The 24109-nt window shown below is 41.7% G+C and overlaps 1 protein-coding gene across 1 annotated transcript in view; it reads right to left on the bottom strand.

Moving 5' to 3' along the window:
• astn1 (astrotactin 1) overlaps positions 1 to 24109 on the bottom strand; it is a 337883-nt gene that overhangs the window by 9698 nt on the left and 304076 nt on the right. Inside the window, 4 exon segments of the mRNA XM_030115287.1 lie at positions 1817 to 1917; positions 3839 to 3974; positions 22273 to 22424; positions 22893 to 23026. Of these exon segments, the coding sequence (XP_029971147.1) occupies positions 1817 to 1917; positions 3839 to 3974; positions 22273 to 22424; positions 22893 to 23026 (523 nt within the window).

Genomic DNA, 24109 nt, shown 5'->3' with positions numbered 1-24109 from the left:
TTAATTCAAACTGATTTTGGTAAATAAATGATTTGATTGCGGAATCATACATAATTCCACCTGGAGGAGGAGGAGTCCTTAAAGCTGAATTTTTCTATTCTCCAGATCATGAAACGTCTCATTTCTTTGCATCACATCTGTGACGTGTCACATGTGTTTGTTACTGGATAAAACCACTTGCCATGCGGGGGATTAGATGGACGGCAAAGTTGAAAACATAAGGCAACAAATGATCTCCAGAGATTAAATGTGACCATGTCTAGCATGCCTGCTAACCAATACACCTCTGTGAAGCTCCTTCCAGTCCTCCAGTTTGCCAAACTGCAACAAAGGTGGAGCGTTGGATGGATCTGAACAGGTCTACACCATATGCTGCTGGGGTTGCAGGAGTTTTAGCACCTCTGCTCCTCAGAAGAGTCGGAGGTGTTGTGCTGGACTATAAAATCCCCCCAAGACTGCAAACACCGTAAGTGCCCGATGCATCAATCAGCAGTGACTCTCTAATACTCACAGCTTGTCACATTTCGCAGTCTGCGTTCTTTTTTTCCCCAGAGGCATCAGACCAGGAAAAAAAAAAAAAAAAAGACTGTGGAGCTTTTCATTAGCTGAGACGAGAAGCCGTTTCCTTTTTTTTTTTTTTAACCACAGTTGCAGTTTAAAATTAATAGGACAGATGTCATTTTACAAGCATATCTTGGTGTCAACATTTCTTTCAAATTAATAAATCATCAACAAGGTGGTTGGATACTTTAGTTTCAGCTGGAAAATATGAAGTAACTTTAAAGGGTTGTCACACTGGGAACTTATCCTCCCTTCCTTTGAATGACAACGTCAACAAAGTCTTCTCAGAAGAGCGCCAGTACATTGGAAGTATTGCATTTCACACCGTTCGTGTGCTTCCAGGCATTAAAATTAACGATATAAGCCCAGCAGCGGCAGCGTCACACCTCACCAGAGCAGCTGGGTTCACGAAAACATCGCCGCCATGAAGCTTCCATATGTGACAAAAGGCCTCGGCGTGAAATAACACATTTTCACTGTCAGTGTCCTCACAGGGTCGTCGTATGCAGCGTTCATAAACAGTCCCACTCCACAGAGGAAAAATATCTCCCTGTGACTTCATGACTCGCTCTCTGAGCCCCTCTAACATCTGTTTTGTGACGTCTCGAAAGATAATTGTTAGCAGGCGACGTCAACGTCTGTCCTGTAAATTAGCTCCACTGACAACATAAGAGAAATCAAACCCGCAAAATTTCATCTTTCCCGTTCCAAAAGAGCTCTGACTGATGATGTACAGCGCAGGTTCAGATGTAATTAAATGCGGCCCACTCTGGAGGGTCATCTCAGGTGTGCACACACACACACACACACACTTGAAAAAGCAGCTTGGTTCTGTGAGCCACCTGTGATCTGACCTGACTTCACACTCATTTCATTGGAGATGCCACATATTCCCCTGTTTGATCTGGAGTTGGCAGGGCGAGTGAAAAGGTAGCCAAACAATTCAAAAATAAATAAATGAATAAATAAAAGAACAAATGTGATGGAAGATGTTTCATGCTTACGCCGATGCTGTTGCATCACTGTTCTCGCCGTGGTTTTCAGCGTTGCATTATGTCTACTACTGTTAGTAAAGCAGTGTGATCATCACTGAATGAATTAGGAATAACAGCTAGTCATACTGAAATAATAATATCAATCCTGCTTCTGTAGTTTCACTATTTGCAAGGTTATCCGGCGGGCCGACCTGGACCCTGGAGCGGGCCGGTTCTGTTTGACGCTCCTGCTCTCAGACTGCGACTGTCTCCTTCCTCACCTTGTGCTTTGACGTCATCCACAGTTGGACACGGCGTTTTGATGGTGACCTCACTTGGAGAGGATCGGCGTCCCGTGTTGTCTACCGCCCACAGCCGGAACCTGCACGCACGCACGGACACATAAAGACAAAGTCACACAGAAATGTGCAAACAAATTTGCTCCTTCATTCAGTGAAAATGTTAACGGCCCACGCCTGGACACACATGGATCACACGAGAGACTGTCTGAGAGCTGACGCATCTGCTCTGATTCAATCAGATTCTCTGCATACTTTAATCATCTATTATAAAACTTTCTCTGGTGTTAATGCAACAATTTGCACTTTGCTGTAGACATAGTAACTGTGATTTCACTGAATGAATATCTCCACCTAGTGGTCAAAGACTAACTTGCAAACACCTGCAGTCTGTCAATAGTGATAAAAGTATGATTAGATAAGTAAAAACAAATGTATATAAGTATCAGCATGCATCTATACATAAATATTTTATTCTGACCAAAGGAAAAAAAAAAGAATAGTTAATGCCAAGTATACCTGGATCAGTTGGAATTTTTTTTCTTTTAACCGTCACAAACACTGAACTTTGCATTTCCAATACAGCTGCAGCCGTTTCCGTAGCAGCACGGACATACCTCCCCCATCACAATATATTTTCCTCCTTACAAGGCGCCAAACTCAATCTTCATATGGGCTCAGTCTGTATAGAAAATATAATGCAGTGAGCAGCGTCCTGGAGGGAGCGAGCAGGCCTCAGCTCGGAGAGATGAATGAGCTGTCAGACAGGATGCAGAGAGCAGGAGTCTTGCTGATGCGGGGATTAAAAGGGCATGTGCAGCTGCTCGCTCAGACCGTGCACGTCAGGACTGTTTGAAGGGCCTCCGTCAGACGGCCCCGCGCCCTTCACTTCTTCTTGTTTTGTGGTTAGTCCCCTTTTTCACTTGCACATAACATTTCTTCTTTTTTTACCTCAAAACCTAAATCCTGATGTCACTTTGCTGGCTGTCTTTTCTCTCCTAATTCTCCGTTTTTCCCATCTCCACCTTGCTTCTCTTCTCCTGGAAGAGCGTCAGCATGTGTGCGAATGCACATGAGAGCTGTGAATCTGTGTGTGTGTTTGAAGAAACAACCACAACTTAATAACGGCATGTCACAGTCAAACTGCAGGCACGCACAATGTGTAATTCTTTTTAACTGAAGCATTCAGCAAATTTAGAGAAAAATTTCCTGTGACCTGAAAAATTACTTCACTTTCAGTTTGATCTGTGTGTATAAAACGGCTGCGAATGTCACAGGAAATAGCATTGTGTACCGTTTGTTTTCAACATAGCCACAGCACTGTTATCAAGTTCCACAAAATAATGTATTCTGGACTTTATTTACATGAGTGAGATGGAGGACATGACCAGAAAGATCGGAAGACGACCTGGTGTAACTGAGCCATGATTCAGTGTTTAAAGTCTGAATGTGAACATGTCAAACCCAGTCAGTCCCACACGAGAGTCTCGTGCATACAAAGACTACAATACTAATCTTAGGTGCAGCTATAACACATGAAATCCACTTGCTGTTTTTTAAAACCTCCGGGAAACGGTGGGATTTGTGGAACGGAAGACATCAATCACACCGTGAAATGACACCACTCCGTAAACTTCACAAGCAGAAAACTAAATGCTTTTCCTAAGATGATTCTTTGTTTGTTTTCTATGAGCTCTCTGCAGCCGTCTCGCCACATTTACAATTACTATAATCTGTTCCAGCTGTGAGGAGCTCCTCTGTGTCCTTTTTTGCAATGCATTGTGGGACGATGATGTCCATCAATTGCACAATTATCCCGCTGAAATTTCTCAGTATGCAAACGTTCTACATCTTAATTTTCAAACTATTCCACAGTCAATACATTAGACATTCCTGTTTAGAATCAGCATCAGACACACACTGATTCATTGAACGGTCCATCGATGTATAGTAATTTGCAAAAAGTTCATTTCCTTAACATTTTCAAGGAGAGAGCTCACTTACATGTACGTGGTGTCGGGCTCCAGGCAGCGAATGATCATGCTGATGGAGGAGGACAGAAGGTCGGGGATGTCCCCTAACATCACACACGGAGATCTGGCCCCAGATAAGATGTCATCAACGAAGCTCAAAAGAGTTTCTGCAGCAGAGAGGAAGACAGCAAGACATTCCTCTGAGTTACGTTGGATATTTTGAGATAATCCTACTTAAAATGTGTTGAAAAAAACAATAACTTGACATTGTAAATACATCCACTTGCAGCCTCACACACACATAAAGGCTTATATAGCTGCTGCACAGACTCATATGTCAGCTCAGGTCTGAGTATTAGGTCCCACTTAAATGCTGCAATTCAAAGAAAATAAAATAGAAAATAGTTTTGTACTTCATAATCACATCATAAGCACATTTTTTTCCCAATGGGTCATGTATTTGAAACCCACGGTCTACAGTTTAGACAGAAAAACTGTGGTTGATATATTAGACTATTTTTATGACATATCACATTTTGTGAAACCAGTTCACTAAATACAACCAATATCAGAATGTCCTTATTCTGTATTGAATATAAACCGAGGGAAAGGTTTGGACTTGTCATTACCGTCATTACGTGTTATATTATTACCTGACTGGTTCAGCCTACTTGCGATCCAACTGGTCTGCCTAAACTACAGGCATCTGACATGTTTCTTCATTTAAACGATACAACGAAATATATATGATTCAGTGAATTCAAATGGGAGAGTTCAAGGTAAGATAAGGACACGATTCACTTTGCCAGGGTTGAATTAAACATACGCCGCACGGGAATCCGCCTGTTATGTCTGTTTTTATAGGGCAGATAATACAACCTGACACCAGCTCAGTGCCGCATGGTAAACACACATCTTCACCAAACATAAAACAGATGAGCGTCGCTTTATTGTACCGCAACGCATACTTAAAGTACATTATGTACCTGTAGGGCTTGTTCATGTGAGATCGGGTGCTGTTTTACAGCGTTGCGGTGCGGAGGAGGAAAATTGAACCGACTTTTATGCCTTTTTGAAGGGCAGAATGTTACAGAGGGGAGCATTAGAAGTCATAACAAAAAAAAAAAAAGAAAGAAAAAAAAAATCCCCGAAAAATAGCAAACATGTGTGACAATGAGATTTTACTGACTGCATGATGAGATGCAGACATGGTCGAATACATCTGAGAGCGGCAATCAGAATTTGGATCACACCTGCTTCGAAAAAAGGCAGAAAGAACACGACGTTCTGTATCAAATTCATACAGCGCTACGCATGCAGTTCACTCACAGCGCTCAACCTCACTCCTACAGACCGATGTCCAAGGGCACCTTGACAGTGGATGGATGCTGAGGAAGAGAGTGTTATTCATTCACTGTCCACCCACTTTCCCCTGCAGGCTGAGCGCACAGGCTTTTCCAACAGTTTCCTCTGACCTCTAGGTCTACCTCCCCCAATTTTTGTAAATCCTCATCCAACCTGTCTTAAAGCTTTAAAAATGTCTCCATCTCCTTGACAAGATTAGAAATGTAACGCACACGATCGTGCACATCCGCCAAGTGTCTGAACAGTTTTTCAGGCACCGACCAGACAAGTGATGATAAGCAAAAGCAAAATATTGACCCTTCAAACAGACAAGGACAAAAGCTACAGTATTTTTTTTTTCTTCGTATATTAGTGGTGAATTTATGTGAAGTAGTAAAGTTTACATTTGGGATTATGGTTGAAAAACGACTAGGGCATCAGGGAAAAGAAAACAAAAACCTTCATGAGTGTGTTAAGCTACTTAAATGAAGCTCATAAAAGTTTGAAAAGCTTAAGTTTGGTTTATTATGGTGAGCATAAGTAAGAAATACGGTTTCTTGTTAAATACACAAATGCTGTGACGTCGGATTGGTTTCTCACTTCTCTCAGACTTTCTCAATGGGAACTTGAAGCAAGCAGGTGTATTCCCCCCCCCCCATCTCTGGGCAGTGGTGGTGTACTACTTAGAAAACAGAACTTGTGGTTTAAATCTGTCGACTGACAAGAAATTTAAGAAGGGGGAATAAAAGCTGCTGATCCTGCTGCGCCGCCACTGTGGTCCCTGAACTGCAGACTGCTCCCTGGGTGCTGCTCTGTGGCAGGTCCCAGTATGTCAAGTCAAAGTTTATTGAAGAGGAACATTTAGAAACAACTCTTGTACAGTGCAGGCTCTTCGCAATGCAATACAATAGAAATGAATACGAAAATTCATATTTTAAATTTCATACTTAAAAATGTACAATGCAATGATGATAAAACTGATAAAAACAGGACCATATTTTTCCATATTCCAAGAGATATTTTACAGCATTCTCTTGAGCTGCTCTTTGGTTTGGTCCGCTTGTTCTTGGGAGGGGGAGAATACTCCACAGTTCAAGGGCAGCAGCTGAAAACGCTTGATCCCCACATGTTTTCTTTAACGTGGATCATGGGATGCGTAAAAAACTTTGTCGGCTGACCTAAGTACTCGGGATGGCGAGAAAACTGCTCAGATAAGCAGAATGGATATCTTGAACTGTGTCATAAATCTTAACTGGCTATAAGACGGGTCAATTGCAGAGGAATAGTTTTCCTAAGACAATCAATAGAACAGGTAAATTCACAGTGTATCTGTGGGAAAATATGGCCGACAGCCATGACAGTCAAGAGCGGAGGGACAGCGGAGGAGAGATGGCTCAGATGTGAACAATATATGAATAAACTGAGGGCGACCGGAGAGGTATGACTTGAATGAGTGCAGGGGTGTGTTGAACACTCCCCTGGATGCCAATACGTCGAGGAGGATGGAGTGGGAGACGGTGTCAAAACATGCACTCGGATCGAGGAGGAGCAGGAGGAGGATGGATAAACGACCAGAGATGGCTGCAATCAGAAGGCCGCTGGTGACTCTGACGGCGGCTATTTCTGTGCTGCGATGAAGACGAAAACCAGACTCCGACCGTTCAGGGGTTGTTGTTGTTGTTGGAGAAGTTGGAACTTCAGATACTACAGTTATTTTTTTTCAAGAATCTTCGACAGAAATGGAAGAATCTAAAAGGTTACCGAAGTTGTTGGGGTCAGAGTCGGGTCTGTAAACAGTGTAGAGCAGCAGATCTGAGAGATGATGGAACAAATTCAAGAAAGGAGACGCACAATTTGACGAAAACTGTATTATAATATGGGGTGGTATTGCAGTTCCAATATTTACTGATTATTACATTTCTGACAGTTAGGCGATTTCAATCGAAAACCACACGCAGAATGCAAAACATGAGCACAGGTTAAGTTCACTCGTGTCTTATTTACTGTGGAAAATGGTGTTCACTGCAGAGAGCACGCCACACACAGAGTGTGGGGATCCGGTCGAACGCCACAGCTCTGAGGAACTTGTCATTCAGCTGGAGTTGTTTACCCTCAGCATTCTTAAACTATGATTGGTAGGAAAAATCAAGGATTGCCAGGAGACTGATGTGAGTTATGGGATGTCTCACCTTTTGAAGTCCTGCCTGCTGTCATCAGTTCAGTTGTGCAGGCCTGGACACTTTAGTGTGTGTGTGTGTGTGTGTGTGTGTGTGTGTGTGTGTGTGTGTGTACGCTTCCAGCTAATCCACTGCTGTTTTTCTCTGCTTCTTAATGGAAAGGACAGGTGTTTCAAAGACGATAATGTTTTTACTGCCGAATCTCAGCGTCCATTAGACATCAGATACTTCCACGTGAAAACAGGTCACAAATAGCTATGACTTTTCATATATTATTTGATCCGTGACTGTGCTATTGTAGCGTTGGGCATCTTTCAAAGCCGGCATGGAGGCAGTATTCGTGCCAAAATAAATACCCTCCCAATGATTTTGACCTGCAAGCGACTGCTAATTCAAAAGACACATGCGGGCGAACAACATTGAGTTCCTGTGATACATTATGATGACTTTTTGAAAAAGTTCAAGAAAATTAAAAGAAAAATCTCTGACTTCTTGCGATTTTCTCTTTTTCTGAGAACATGAGGAAAACAGCAAGGCTAATCTATTCAGAAGAATTGGAAGTATTTAAGGGAAGTCAGTGTTAAGGGATTTTTTTTTTCTCAGTTTTTCCACACTAACTAGCTTGGGATAGCATGTTTACCTGTACAATGAGTCAGTGCACAGTCTGTGTACACACAGTTTCACTTGGACATGGCACAATAGTATCAAACCACCCAAATGTACTGTAATAACAAGATTAGACTTCTGATTTTTTTCAGTGGGCTGACTGCAGATATTGGGATACAGTCTGTTTTTATTTTACTTGTATATTTGCCGTATTGCTTGTTCTTTATGAAACTAATATTTGCTTGAACAAAGTGCATAGTTTCCTTGTATCTGAGGCAGGAAGTTTCATTCACATGTCAAAACAGGCTGTGTAATTTTAAACGGCATGTGAGTTTAGAGGCACGGAAGCAATTTTCATCACCCCAAACTACATTCAAAACACTGCAGAGAAAAAAAAAATACACACGTGGGGCTAACAATTTGTTGATACACCAAGCTAATAAGGAAATACAGTCCTGACAACTGAGTTGTATACATCACCCAGGAATGAATGCAAAATACAGCTTCAGGTTTGATGGTTTAACTTGTTCCCAGGCAGCGACGGCACCGTGTTTTACAGTGGGAGCAGCCGTGCACTAAAACAGAAGTGAAGCTGAGAGAGTCTCATATCCTGAACCTGATGAACTGTGAGAGGGGCGGGAGGGAAACTGGAGGAAGGCAGCGAAGGGGGAGCGCACCAATGTACACACAGACACACACACACGCATGCATGCACGCACACACACACACACACAGATTCAGCCTATAAAGGTAAACACTTGAGCTTAAATGGTCTCTTTTCTCTGGGTTTCACTACGGGCTGCCTGGGAATTCATCCACTTCTGTTCAAGCAGACGGCTTCCTTGTAACTAGCTGTAATTGGCAGTTACACACGCACACGCAAGTGCACACACAAACACATGCACGCACGCACGCACAAAACTGGCAGCGAACGGCTTAACAAATAACATCTGGAGTTGTTCGTCTACCTTTCCGCCGGATAAAAGGAAAAGAGACCAGAAACACAACAACATCAGATCCCTGACAAACCCTTCAAGTGCTGCTCGATCGCAATGATTGGCCACTCGCTCATCGCTTCTGCAGAGCAACAACCCACCTAAGACGAAGACGGGACTGTTGAACTGAGGGCACAGAAGGAGTTAGAGGGCAAAGGTGTCATTTCACAGCAGCAGTTTCCCTCGGCTTGTTTGCCGCACAGCTGCATTTGCATCAAAGCGCTGCAATTTGCGTCTTCAAGGGAGCGATAAATTGTTCCGTAATTTGATAGAAGCGTGTCTGACCAATTTGATAGCGGTTACCGCGGGAGAGCTCGCACGTCAAGCGTGAAATTTGCCAAATACGTCATCGACAAAAAAAAACCATGAAACACCTTGGTAAATAAAGGTGGACGTAACAAGCAATAACACAGTTTTTGAGCGAGGACTGCGTGCCTATCAAGCCTTGTAAAGAACAACACTGTTACAAAACACGAATGTTACAATATCAATATTTATATGTGGTTTATATGGAGATTTCTGGCTTGTTCAAACTCTCCTACTCTCTTTCATCTCTCACCACCAAATATTCCCTTCCCAATTTGTGTCAAATAAACTCCCCCCCTCCTGACAGCCTTTCTAAGTGCTTCTGGAGCGATTAGGCTGTCAGTCAGGTGTTTGTCTCACGCTACAGAAATGCTTATATGTCTGGAAGTGCGTCCGATCGCACCGACCTGCTCCAAGAGTTTTACTTCCTCGCGTGCTAAGTGAAGCTCAGTCCTGATAGCATGTCTTTCAAATCACGCACGTTTCGCACTTTCTTTGAACCTGTGAACTGCAAGTGCGTGAAGATCCACCGAGCTCAAAAAGGCCTCTTTTCTGTTGGTGGAAAAAGGAGTTCGGCTTCTTTTCCTATGATGTTGTTTTAAAAAAAATAATAATAAAGCACGCTCAAAGCTTGTTTGATGAGTATCTTTTCAACACCAAGGAGCCGGGTGCATAAACAGTTTTGATTTTATTTTGTGACTAAAAACTTTCCGTCTGTGAAGTCTAGTAAGGAAATGAGAAAAAGAACATATATGACGCACATTCGTTTTTTCATTTTGCAAAAGAACACAGTCCAATGTTTTCTTTTTTCAACTAAATGCTTAAGATTCATCACATATCATTAACGCACACCAGGCATGGGAATTCCCACTGACATGCATTTGATACGATCAATGCTACTGAACAGATTTAGCTTTATTTGCATGGAGACAGATAATGAGGATGAAAGCCTGATCAGGATGAAGATTGTAAACACAGTTTACGTAGATCTTTATTCCAGAGTTGTTGGGGTGAAATTCTCCAAACTGTGCACGTCTGTTACATGTGTTGTTTCACGTACACTGACTGTAGCAAAGCACGACGGATCGATTCATAACATAACACTATTAAGCATATAATCACATCATCTTGACATCTTGATCAGACTTTGTTCAAGGAAAAGTTCTCAATGAGAAACACAAAAAGATCCATTAAGTGCTTCTCGTCACAAACAGTTAATATCTCTTGGCAGAGCATTATGGAATTTAACAGTAAGTCATTCCACAACAAAAGATAAGTCAGTGTTGACAGTTTCAGTCATTTAGATGAGAGAGGATTGGGATTCATTGACTATCTGCTGTTACTGCTGAATGGTACAATGGTGACTAACTGAGAATGCAGATTCATGTTTTTATTATGAAGACTGAATTAAGTCAAGGGTTACTGGAATAGCTTCCATTTAAACTCCCTCAGTTTTGACACTCAAACAGCTTCAGTCGGGATTAGAGCGGACTGCTGAAGTCAACCTGTCTGTGTGGCCATGAGGAGACTAAGGGAGGCGCTGAAAAGTCAGGGATCAACACAGATACATCCAGAGGAAGGCATCAGTTCCGAGAGCGCACGAACACAGCGCACCCTGCTGTTCATTCACACGAACTGTAGCAGGCGTGTGGACCAAACAGCTGAGAGGGCTGTCTGGGATATTTACAAGGAGAAAAACAAATGCATATGGAGAATGATATGAGCACAACTGGAGGTCGACCAGACGATACTTGGACACTCTTGACAAACAGCTTTTCATCAGTTCTATGACCGCATGCCAGATTGGCTGATTTACCAGGGGAGGTCAACCCCTGACATAGGAAATCATCTTTTTTATAAACGTGTCCAAAGAGGCTCATCAACTTCTGAGTCTTAGGAAAGGTAGTGTTTTGTAAGAAGTGAATCTAATCTAACGTATCCCAGCAGATTGCTGTAATATGTAATGGAAATGTGTACATGCACTTTGTTGTTCCTCTTAGCAATTTGGTATATATGGTGATGTATACCGCCACGAGAATACTGCAATTTTAAATTACAAGAGGAAAAAAAAAACATAATTGATTATCAACTCTATTAGTATATGAACAGTAAAAAAAAAAAAAAAAGTTCTGTTGACTGATTCCAAACTATGCATGAAGTCAAAACGCTCTATTTTTGACAGAACATATAGATATAAATGAGCACCAGTAACATTAAGTATTGCTTATTTTAAAACGCACTATGGGGTGATCTCCGGCTATGCCTGCGTCAGAATTAAATACTTTGACATCCATCTGTTTATGTTTTGCAAATGAGTTCAGAAAAGCTTCTTTGGAGTCCTCGGGTGGGATTCAAGTTGGAGCACACCCATCAAACCCTGGGTGGGTTCCTTATGAGAGGTCATTGATGCTGGTAAAGATGAAAAACCTACAAGGCAATCCAAAAATCATGGGATGTTTCGCAAACCATGAATACAAAGTGCATGGGACTGATGAGGAACATTTTAGGTAATATCGACCATGAAGTTTTGATCTTGCATCGTGAACGCAGACGGAAGAACGCAAAGTTGTTAACTGATGTCTGTCTGTGTCAACAGATTGGAAGGAACGGTTTGACCTAATGAGTGCAGTGGGGGCAGGACGGGCCTCTTCTCTGGTGATTTTTAAGTCTTACATCTGCTGAAAGGTCTCTGAGGCAGCTTGGCTGGGTGGAGTCAGTATCTGAGGCCAAGATGCTTTGAAATGGGGAAACAGCACCTTTAGTTTGACCTGCTGACCTACTGAGAATGGTGTAATATGTAGAGTCCTGCAGATGCTTGCTCAAGTTGTTCTCGAAAGAACTTTTACTTTCTTTATAACAGCAACAACTGAGTCGTGGCTGCTTAAACAGCAATGCAAAAAGAAAAAAAAAAAATATATATCTTGATGATGAAGTCACAGTAATTTCCAGCAACACAAGCTTTTCTCTAATTGGTTTAGATAAAAAGACTTCTGATTAGAACACCTCCATGAGTGTTCAGAGTATTCCCAACAAAATAGCAAATACTTCTAAAGGTTAAAAGTTAAATTAATATGTGCCTGGGAAATAGGTGCTGCTGCTTCCTACACAACCTTGACCTGTAAACCAAGACTGACCGGTGTGGAAACTACTCTCAACATGTTCACTCGATGTGCAAGCACTTTAGAAAGCCAAAGCTTCTTATGCAGTCCCTGGGTGGGGTTCAAACTGGAACCCTCCCCTCAACCTCCTGAGAGGATTCACTATCTTGATGTTCAAAAAAGATGCAAAAAAAAAATGCTACTTTGAGCCACAGTGTGCGCTCCACTGGTGCGCCTCCTTTCTGCGGAGAACTGCTGGGTGTGGAGGAAATCTCCTTGGGCATGTTACTTCTTGAGTCGGCCGTTACGTTCAGGTTACGTAGAAAGGAAATCGCTTTAGATCGCTGCAAGTGACAGAGCTGCACACAGTTCAGGCAGAAAGCAAAAAAAAAAAAAAAAAGGGAAAGCAGTCTGAGTAAGGCACACATGTTCCACTTACGCCACTTGTCTGTGTGCATGGGTGTGATGCAAATAAGTGAGTAATGTGCTTATTGATTGGATTCAGAGTTTCACTGACCCTCGAGCAGACCTTGCCCTCACTGGTTGATCAAAGCCGTTAAATCACGGGATTGCTCACAGCTTAGAGGATGTTTGTTTTCACAGTGAGACTGGTCCGGCCCGAGCGGTGCCCTGACTTAAAGCAGACTTCCTATTCTGGAAGCGTGCACACATCTGCCGGGGACCGTGCATATGTGTATGTGCGCTCCTACACGATGATCTCACCTTGTGTGCCTGAAGCTTGTTAAGGGGGAGATTACTGCACAAACAAGCTGTTGTCAGATCCAGATTTCACAGAGTCCTTGGAGGCTGTAATCCTCAGCTGTACAGTATGTATATAAATTTCTCAAACATTACATAACAAGAAATAAGAAATAAAAAAAACAAATGCAACCGTTTCTCTGTAATAATCACACAACTTCATGAATACTTTGGAGCAAACATCTGCTTCTTATGAAGCTTGAGAAAAAGCAAAGGCAAGATATGTTTTTTTTTTTTTTTTTTGGATTATTTCATTTTTTTTTTTGTTTTGTTTCAGATGATCAGTAGTGTCTGCTCAGATCTTTTCCCGTAAATGGATGCTCTGTTTTCACCGTCCTTCTGGAATGTATCATGCAAACCGCTTGGGAATTAACTTCAGGGAAGAAATTATGTTTTAGATACTGAAGTAGCATGAGAGTAGAGACATCAAGCGGAAAATGAGTGATGCTCAAGGATTGATGCATCCTGCTCGGTCACTGTTCCCTTCACACTGAACAGTTAATCCATTACAGGTAACAATATTGCCACAAGCTTCCCATCCTTCACATTTTTTTGCAATTGCACATTTGCCGTTGATTTTTTTTTTGACATCGTGCTCTTTCGACAGTCTGGGGTTCACAGGAAAAAATAGATAATGAAGCTTAAAAACAGGGGAGTGAGAAAAGTAAAATACTGAAGACAGTTAAATTAAACCATTGAAACACGGCCGATTCATTTGTCTTAGCAATGTTAATCGTGTGAGAAAAACTTGAACAGTAAGGGGATCATGAGCCTCATTATATTCACTACAATCATGACTTGGCAAATACTTATCAAAATATCCTAAACTGATATATGTTTGCAGTGCAATAACATGTTTATTTTATTAGCTGATTGATTTCTCTTGTCACTAATCCAGACTGGGGATTCTGCTTGATCTATATTATCACACAGTGTAGTTACATCAACGCCTGGTAATGGGTCATTAAATGTGGTGCAAAAATACAGCAATTCATCCATCATAACTCCCACTTCATGGTGTCGTAAAACTTAATGTCATAAATATTGCCACCCAGTAGAGCTGCGGGTCTCGCCATAGTTGTGCTGGAAATCAATATTATTGGCCTTAGAGATCCAACCAGGCACAATATATAGTGTTGTTCTAAGTAGATAAGGTGGCATAAAAACATTTTGATGGCAGTCTGGTCGTATATTTTGTATATCTCTTTAAGCCAACAAGTGCTGCTTGACCTGTGTTTTACCTTGTCTTGGTGTCTTTTGAAGGAAAAAAAGAAAAATAAGGAGACAGCGATGATAAAAAGAAAATGAAAACAAGAAAAATGAAGGGAAGGAAAATACATGTGGTACAAAAACGAAAAAGAGAAGAGGCCAGAGAAGGGGGGGAACTAGAAGAAAAGAGTAAAGGGGAAAGAGTCATGGGTAAGACGAAAAGAGGTGGTGGAAAAAGAAGATTAAAAGACAAGAGACAAGAATTTTAAGGGGGGAAAGCAAAGAAAGGAGTAATGGGAGATGAGAGGAAAGATGAGAGAGTGATGCAGAAAAAGCAAAGAGCGGAGCTGAGAGGCAGCCATGGGAAGATCAGTGGAGAACCGAACATCAGCTCATGTGAGACCGGTTCCCTGGGATGACAGAAGAATGACAGCTGAAATGGAAACCACACCGCACGCTCCGCTTTCCAGATCTCTCCATCTCTGTCGACTCCGCTCCTGTCTCTCAGTTTCCTCCTCTTCCCCCCCTCTCCTTCCCTCTCCTTGGTGGTCTCCCCTCTCGTGAGTCCACACGGCATCTGTACCCAGCAGCTTTCGCCGGTCGGTGTGTTCACGACGTCAGTGCACTCTCTCCCGAGCCATCAATTATCCACTGAAGATCAATTGCAAAACGCTTTTTTTTTAAAATGTATATTTTCCTAACGCAATTTAACTACACTAACCATAGCTGGATAGCTTTCAGTCAGTGTAATTAGAGCTGCGCTGGGCAATTTCACACATCGGAAGGTTTGAATGGGAGTTAGAGGGAGCTGTTAAAAGTTTTGACTATTTAAACACCCAGAAGTTGTGGAATACTGTCCGAGTGAACTGCGTAAAGCAGAGACCCGTGGAGTTTCTTCCTCGTTTTTAGTCAGTTTAATGTGTCTAACATTATGTGGTGGACCACTCAGTTGTTTTTGCTGTGTTTATTTCTTTAGGTCGTTCTGCCCAAATGAGCTGTTCGGATGCAATCACTGATGTGCAAATTCCTAAAAGGAAGATAACTGATTGTCAGCAGAACCAAGAATATAGCAGCTCGCTAAGAAATTAACTCCTGAATTATTCTAAAGCGGTACTTTCAATTAAGCCTGTTTTTCTTTTTTTTTGTTTAACATAGCTGTAATATTACCATAGAGTTGCTTTGACACATTAACTCAACTGTCTGTACTGTTGAGGAAGCTCTGAAAAATGTTTCGCTCAAATTCAATTGGCGTTCCAATCATTTAGCTTGTGAAGCCGTAATCTGAATATTATGAATTAATTACCAACATGCAGCAGCCAGCTGAAGCCAGGAAGACTGTGTAATTGTTACTGTGCTACTAATCTCATTAGTTTCTTGCCAGTTGGAAGATGACACTTTGCAGTGTGTCATTCTCAACCGCACGATGTTTATGAAGCGTACGTGAACGCTCGCAAATTAAAGAGGAAATAACTGACAAACAGCAGCAAAATACTGTATTTATCAAATCAGTCATGAAATGCTCGCCTGTGCAGAGTGTCTTGTTGTGTGCTGCACAGCTTTCACTGCCGCAGCCTCTGAGCATGTGCACTGAATTGATCTGTTCTCTATAAATCACGAAACCTGAAACTGCGTAAACATAACGGCATCTCAAGAATATCTGGCAAAGTACTCAGCATTTATTGTCGATAAATAGCGATTTGATTTCTGCTGTGAACAAAAACACCCGCGTAAAAATCCCCTGGATGTACTTCGTTGGGCGGATTCTTCAAAGTGGACACCTTTAGTATTGATCAAAGCTTCTCTTGGCACGCTTTCAAAAACTTTATGAGGTCGTTACCTGGAGCTTTTCCAACGGTCTTGAAGGAGTTCCCACATATGTCGAGCACTTGTTGGCTACATTTACTTCACTCTGTGGTCCAGCTCGTCCCAAACCACGCCGGCTGGGTTGAGGCTGGGTGACTGACTGATGCTGCACTCATTGCCATTTACAGAACCAGATAAAAATAAAAAGGCCAGCAGTGCCACCAGCTAATCTACATCCTCTACAAACACCACGGCCCTGTTACACACCCACATCCAGAATTTTCATGATCTGATGATGGGATGTTGGCGTTCAGGCATTTGGCTTGTCCTCGGTGATCTCCCTCCATCATGATTTCTGTGCAGTTGTCCCACTGTCAAAAGCCTGATTTTTACTGAGATATGTCTGACTTGAATTCTGGGATATGTAAATATTGGGAAGACTCTCAATCATCCCGGCTGTGGTATTTCGCGATGCATCATGATTCAAACAAAAAAACTCCAGAAGAAGGACGCACAGGAGGGTAGAACCCTTCGAGACGGACTACCGTAAGCTCTAATTCCAGTGTTGAATTATTTTTTGCAGGACATACCGTACAGAAGTGATTGTCTGGACTCTTAGGACTGCATATTTCTTTTGTACTTGGATAAAATGGAAAACATATTTTTAGCCACTGCTACAGCCAAGCAGCTGTGTACTTCAAAAAATTAAAGAAAAAAAGATTAAAATCATTGTTTAAAATTTTTTAAATCACTCTTATATTATTAAGATATGAAGCTACCCTTTCAAATATAAGTAGCATTAATAATTCGGACTTTATCATCTTTTAGGATCTTGGTGAAAGAAAATATGCAATGCAAAGCAACAAATGTCTCTGTACAAAGTTAAAACAACAATCCTGAACTTCAAACAATTCATAACTACTGTCAGGGCCCCATTTGCTGTTCAGTCTGCATTGCCTGTGTTCATTTGCTTGTGATGCTAATCTGTCACGTAAAACAGATCCAATTGTATTCCAGCGGTCACCACAAAAAAACTATATCCAACAAAGTTTGAGAAGAAACAAACAAGTCTGAATGAGGTTTGTTCTGATGGTTTTTGGAACAATACTTAGTGTGACTCCACATACAAAACAAGAAGTTAAAGACTGTGTGCCCATTTTGAACTATATTCAACTATATGCTTGAACTTTTGAGGCCATGGAAAGAAAATACTGTGGTTATTATTGCATACCTGAAAGTAAGACGCTTTCCCATAACTGCTGACCAAAAAAATAAGTTATACAGGATGAAAATTAGGAAAAAAACATCCTAGGGCAGATATTAAAGTGCATAGTACATATAAAAGGTACTCGAAAAGACTGCAAAGTAGCATAACTACAGCAGCTGTGAACTCAGCAATTTCAAGTGTGCAGCGTCATGAATTTCTCGAGGCAGAAACTGAACAAAATTGGGCTTTAGGCAACAAATAAAGTCTGATAGATTTGTTTCCTGCTTCAATATTGCAGTGATGGATTATTGCTCCTGGGCAAATGGTGTGCTTGTGAGTTTGTTTTAAAGCACTTAACGGAGAGATGGGAGTCTGTTATTCCAATGAGGACAACGCGCCGCATCTATGGCATCCTTTAAGGGTCGGGGAAGGAGCTCGTGATTAGCTGTGTGGAGCTCAACAGATAGCAGAGACTCCTTGAGTGAGTAAGTTATCTCTGTCAGCTTCATGACGATGGCTGACGGAAACATGTACTGTCCTGTTAAGACGTGGCCGAAACAGTAATTTGGAAAAGCTTCGTTTGATTGTAACCGTTCAGGCATCAGTGGAATATCCCTTTGCCACGGGAAAACATTACCATAGGTTCAATGTTAGCTGCAGCGCCTTGGTAAGTACAAGACCATTTGGCTGCTGAACTACTCATCTGATTGGAATATCGATATTTCCTCTGCTGTATATCTCTGTATCTGCCACACATTAGCACGTTATCTCAGCAGCAGTGACTTCATCTCCACTTGAAACTGAAATCGTAGCTGTTGCGTCACAAAAAAAAACGATGTCCTCAGATTGGTCTGATCAAGATTAACTCTTTCCAGCAGCTTCAAACTTTGATGTTGTCATGAAGTGCTCTTCTCGTGCCCAACAGAATGACTTTGCTGCCCAAGTAGAAAGCTCGTTTGAACTTCAGGTAGAAGTAAACAATACGTCAAGGCACTGCGGAATGTTCTTTTCACCACAGAAAAGCCACACGGGATTCTCCAGCGTCCTCCGCTTTCATCTTCTGTGTTTACGGTGCTGACAGCACAGATTATGGAAATGGACAAACATTTGTTTTTGTACAGAACACAGTGGTAATGGCGGGCTGACACGGGCAACGTGCTCGGAGGGTGCAGAGAGAAATTATGTTCCAAATTTCAAAAACTGAACTGAAAGGTTGTGTTTACCATGAAAGGGAACATATCCGCTAGTCGAGACGCTCCCGTGCATTCGAGTTTCAGAGGCGCTCATGTTGCTATATAAAATCTGTAAAGATATTCTTTGAAATATGATGCTGTGTATTATTAAATCACCACAAAAGTGACATTTAATGTGGACTAGCAACTGAAAAACAACTTTTGTTAACCAGGCTGTAAACTTTCTTTAATTACCTTTCATGAAAAATGTAGTATATCTCAATCAAATTAGAGGCCAAGAGGCACATCGGTACAATTTATACGAATAGAAAGAAGCAAAAACTGAAATACAATGAAAAACACCACACAACCATTCACATCCTGTTCAAGAGTAGCAATTATAGTCTTCTATTAAAGAGCTTTGAGATCGCTTCCGGAGACAAAAATGTTGAAAGCTGCAGTTGATTTTTGCAGATTGTTACAGCGCAGGAAAAAAAGCTCTCCGACCAAGTTGTGAGAAGATTCCTGGGAATCTGAGGAGGATCAGTTATGATGAGAGACAGCTGGAAACATGAGGTGGCACAGATACGGGGGTGGTTTATTCAATATATCCTTTCAAAATAAAGTCGACTGTAACGTAAGTCTGAAGTGAGTCTGCTGTGGTTGCAACGCGCATGCGGTGCTTCCAGTAAAGCAGCATGAGGCGCTCCTGCAGACACTCTGCTTGGCACGGGGAAACACACACTCCGGTGCCACACGTCAAACTGCACACTGCACAGCTGGAATAAGATACTTTGCCTCATTGCAAAGGTTTGTCGTAAATTTTTGTGAATGCGAACGTTCGCGCCCAAAGGTCAGGTAGTGAAGAAAAACACCAAATGGAAGGGAAGATATTTTCAGACACAAAGACACATGCAGGGAAAGTGAATTCCCCGTGGCCATAAAATCGACCAACAGCCATTACTTCAACACTACGCAGGTTTCAGTCATGGCACTCTGTAATTATCCTCATTAATATCGGCGTTATTTTCCAAGCAATGGACACTTTTTTTCATCTCAGTCCAGAAGTGTTTTCTGTACATTTGGTTTGTGCATTTGGCACAGAAAACCACTGTGGCATTTTCACTTCACTGACTTCAAGCTCATGCACGTCAGAGGGTTAAAAGCAGACGTATACGGCCAGCTCAGACTCAGGCTCTGTTTCCAAACGGCATTAAAACACGATTCGGGTGATCCAAGCACATGTGGCGAGGCACTGCATGCCGTGCTAGCCGTTTCACTACGCTCACCGCTCTGCTGTACGCCAGACTGATGACGCCTGGTGCTGCCCCCCCGCGACTCAAACAGGAAAAAATAATTAATAAACTCTAGTATTAATGTGTTCATATGGTGATCACTTGAAATTGGGATTTATCCATTTTGGTTTTGATGGTCAAACAACGGAGTAGTATTTGTTTAGCTTTTGAAAAAAAGTGCTCTTTTGACAGAGGGAACTCAATGAGCTCTGATCAAGACCAAACTAAACCAGACATCATATTTTGTTGCAGCTAATGCTGCAACACGTCGCAAACATCCAAGATATCACCTCAAAGTTTTTGCTCACTAGAGCAACTTTTGTTGACCTGTATCATAGAACAGACCAGGGGTCAATGGGACTTTGCTGACACGGCAATGTAAAGCCAGGTCGGTCAAACACTGTGTCGAAAAATTACAATTACCAGAACTAAATTTTAGTAAAACACTGCTAATTTATTGAGAAATACAGTGGTGTGAAAAAGTGTTTGTGTTGAGTTGTGTTGTTTTTGTCTTGTATTTAACTTTGTTTGATGATCTGGAACAATTAGGTGTGACAAAAGTACAAAAAAAATAAAAATAAATAAATATAAAAAAATCAGAAAGCGAGCAAACAGAGTTCAACCTATTGCTTTTCCAAACACAACAGACCAAATTTTTCATGTGCTCCCAACAACTGAGGCATTAATGACAGAATCTTAACTCAAAGATTTTTTTAAAGCCACAGCCTGGCTCCATGTCACAACACTATAGAAAACACTGAACATTCTCTAACTTCAACAGAAAACGTGCTAAAAAATGAAAGAGAGAAAGGAGTCAGACTTGCAAATTCTTTTGTTTGTCTTCTGCATAGAGCTAAAAAGTTCCCCATGAATAAATGCAGACTCACACCGTAACTTTTTTTTTCTAAAGTAAATGCAATCACTTACACCTAGGAAGGGCCATTAAGTGCTGATTGTAGAGCTTGCATTTACCATAATACCGCTAATAAAGAAAATGCTTCCCTGCTTTGGTCTCCCTTCTGAACCTACTGTATTGATTAATGATCCTCACTGCTCTGACAAATACAGTTTATTCTCTCATTAAGCTGCAACAAACTTTGGTGCTCACAGGGAGCTGCAGCACTCTCCATTATAGATCGGGTCATTACTGCTAAAATAAACGGCCCCTGTTTTGCCAGTTCGTATGGAGGAAGCAAAATAAGCTGTGCTCTCTATTATGGGTGACAGATCTACACGCACTCCCACTGCTCCTTTGGCTGCTTATGATTTCCTCGGAGCCAAAACATGAGGGACAACATACATAACAGCTCAAACACTGACTGTATGGAACAAACACAGCCAAAAACACTTTAAAGATATGGGCTTGGTCACAAAGTAAACATCTTATTTTATTAAACTACAACATATTTATTTACAACTTGAAAATCACGTATTTTAACAGATTTAGCACAATATTTACTTGTTAATGCATTATGGTTAACTCATTTTGCAACTAAATGAAAGCAAACACACATGTAAAATACTAACAAAAGCTTTTTTCTAAAAAGTGTTTATAGCAGACTCCTGGTGACCAAATTACACCGAGTTCACTGTTATTTTTTATTATTATTACTGATGTATGCCATCTTGTGGTGGCCTGAAAGATTGCAGCTGCAAGTGGACAACAGGAGGCTAAAACTGGAAAAAGCATGAGAAACTGTATCTGACTTTTGGAGATTTTTTTCCCTCACATAATATTAAATATTCAAACAGTTCTCCTTGAAAATTCATAGTCTTAAGTTTTAAATGTTCTTTTCATTTTTTTCTGGTTTAAAAGCATTGTTGCCTTTCACTGTAAACTGCTCACCTGTAATTTATGCAGATCCAAAATTTTGTTCCTGGAGTTGAACTACTTCAAGCAAAATAAGCTTACATGATGTATTGGCAGGTTTTTGGTTTGAACATGCAACAGTATGAAATATTGGTTTTAATTTTGGCCAACAGCTGCATAAAAAAGGCATATCCAGCTCATTACCTATCTCACATTGGCCCAGATCCATTAGAAAAACTGAAAGTAAACTAAATAAACAAGGTGAATAACTCAAATCTGACTGCAAAGGGTCAGCAGGTAGATGGTAAAAGGGTTTATCTGAACGATATGATTATATTACGTGATTTTCTTGGTAAAATTATCCTCTTCAGTCAGTGAAAACTCTTTGTTTGGACTTGGATGTGAAACAACGAGTGCTGCATTTAATTAAGCCCAGAAGCGGCAGGTGCAGAACACACTTCACCACACGTTATACCACGTATAATTGTGTTTGTGACTAATAACGGTCTTGACTGCTTTGATACACCCGGCTCACAGTGTGACGACGCGGTTCTCAAACAGTGCTGACCTGAAGCTGGCGCCAGGCTGGAGACATTAGTACAGTTCCATCAAATCTCCATCTAATTAAGGATTGCTTGTAATTAAAAGAAAAACTCGGCAGGAAAAACTTCGGGACTAACATACCTGTTTCCACTTTGGAGTGGTCGGTCCTCTCCGTCACCTTCTCCTGGCTGATTAGGTAATCAACGATCCGCACGCCGATTGGGGGCTCGGTGTGGTTCCACTCCATGATGACCAATGAGCTGCTGGGCTCGTAGGTGAAAGACAACTTCAGCCTGGCAACAGACGGTCAGAGATGTAAAACAGCCTGATGGAGAGATGTTGTCAGCAAACCGGCCTTGTCACTGTAATTGGCAGCGGCTATTATTATATCTGTGTTTTGCAGAATTGAAATCCAATGAAAACATGTTGTGCAAGGTCGGACACACTATCGTTAACAAAAAGAAAAGCTATCTCCTGAGGTGAGTACGACTGTGGCATGATCATCTGCTGCAGAGCTGTAGAATGGTTTTCAAAGGTTTTCGTGTCAACTCATCGATATACAGCCGCTCACTTAATTGATCAGCACACCCATGCTGGACAGGAGAAAATAAACTCTGGACTGCCGTAATGTGGGAATAAAATACATGGAGCAGGAGAGCACTGCAGCAAGAGAAGGATTTGTGCCAGTGGAGTGATGGATGGTATTTACCCCAGCCCATCTGAGAGGCCGGACTGAGAGGAGCTAATGTTATTCTACTAACATCGGTTGAGGAAGTGGGGCACAGGTGGGCAGTCCGTCTGTGCCAAACGCGCTGGAATCACACCGACACCAGTCATCGATTACATCGCCTTTGCCCGAACACCACAGCATGCTCATCATGGCCTCCTGAAGGGCCTGGAGGAAAAAAACAGGGAGACGGATAGTCAAAGATTTTTTTAGTTTAAAACAGCTAGAACAAAACAAAACAAAAAAATACTACTGAATAACATAAGTGGTAAAAATGTCAACCAATAAACTTCAGTTTCTGTTTATAACCTAAAGCAAAGTTCTGATACAACAAGACGTGGCTACACACACTTTGGATCTCAGCAATCAGTAGGAATTGAAGGTATTTACCCAGCTACTGCTTCCTGAGAGCCACATCTGTGATAATAAACCATCTTCTCAGTTTTGTTAGAGGAACTTTGACTAGCATTATATTGAGGGACTTCAGCGTCAATGTGTCCTTTAACTGGCTTTCTTTTGGTTGAGAATTGCACCTCAGATAAAGCTGAATTATTGCGAGTAATTTGATGCTCATGAAGCATTTCCTACATAACAGGAAAAATTACAAAATCTGAAGCTGCAGTTATCTGGATTCTGCATGGATTCAAATGGATTTAATTTACAATTTAGTGACCTGCTGAAGTTTTACAGCTCCACAGTCTGGAAATAGCCACAGCATTGTTGGTGGTGCTGGCGATTGCAAACAAAATGTCTAGTGCAACTGCTGAACATTATATCTACATAAGTAAACTGCGCAGTCAAACTCTGGCAACCTCCAAAAATCTCCCGTCAATGAGAGCAGCTGTATCTGTCTGACTAAGCTCCACGATGAAAGGCCGACACCACAGGAGGGTGGACAGCCCCGTATTGACCCCTTCTTCCTGCCGGAGGAAGAGAAGCAGTATCGACGTACAATATTGATGGAGTCAAATAAGTCACAGCGCAGTACGGCAGTTTATGGCGCAGCATGCCTCCAGCAGAGGGAGGCGTGATCCGCCGAGGGGAAAAGACTTTCCTGTGAAGCTCTCTCTGTTCCTGCAAACCTGCTTCCTAATGAGGCTACGAGGTTTTCAGGTCTGATGGATCGTCCACACAACACACCGTGGGCTCCGTGGCAGGAAACCGGCTAATAGACAGACTGTGGTTTAATGATCACACGCCCATGCTCGGAGCCTGTTTGCATTATTATCTGCTGCGCTCACAGATTAGTTT

This window comes from Salarias fasciatus, chromosome 18 (genome assembly GCF_902148845.1).
Source record: "Salarias fasciatus chromosome 18, fSalaFa1.1, whole genome shotgun sequence".
NCBI lineage: Eukaryota > Metazoa > Chordata > Actinopteri > Blenniiformes > Blenniidae > Salarias > Salarias fasciatus.
The sequence above is the reverse complement of the archived record's forward strand: the minus strand, read 5'-3'. Positions and strand labels throughout refer to the sequence as shown.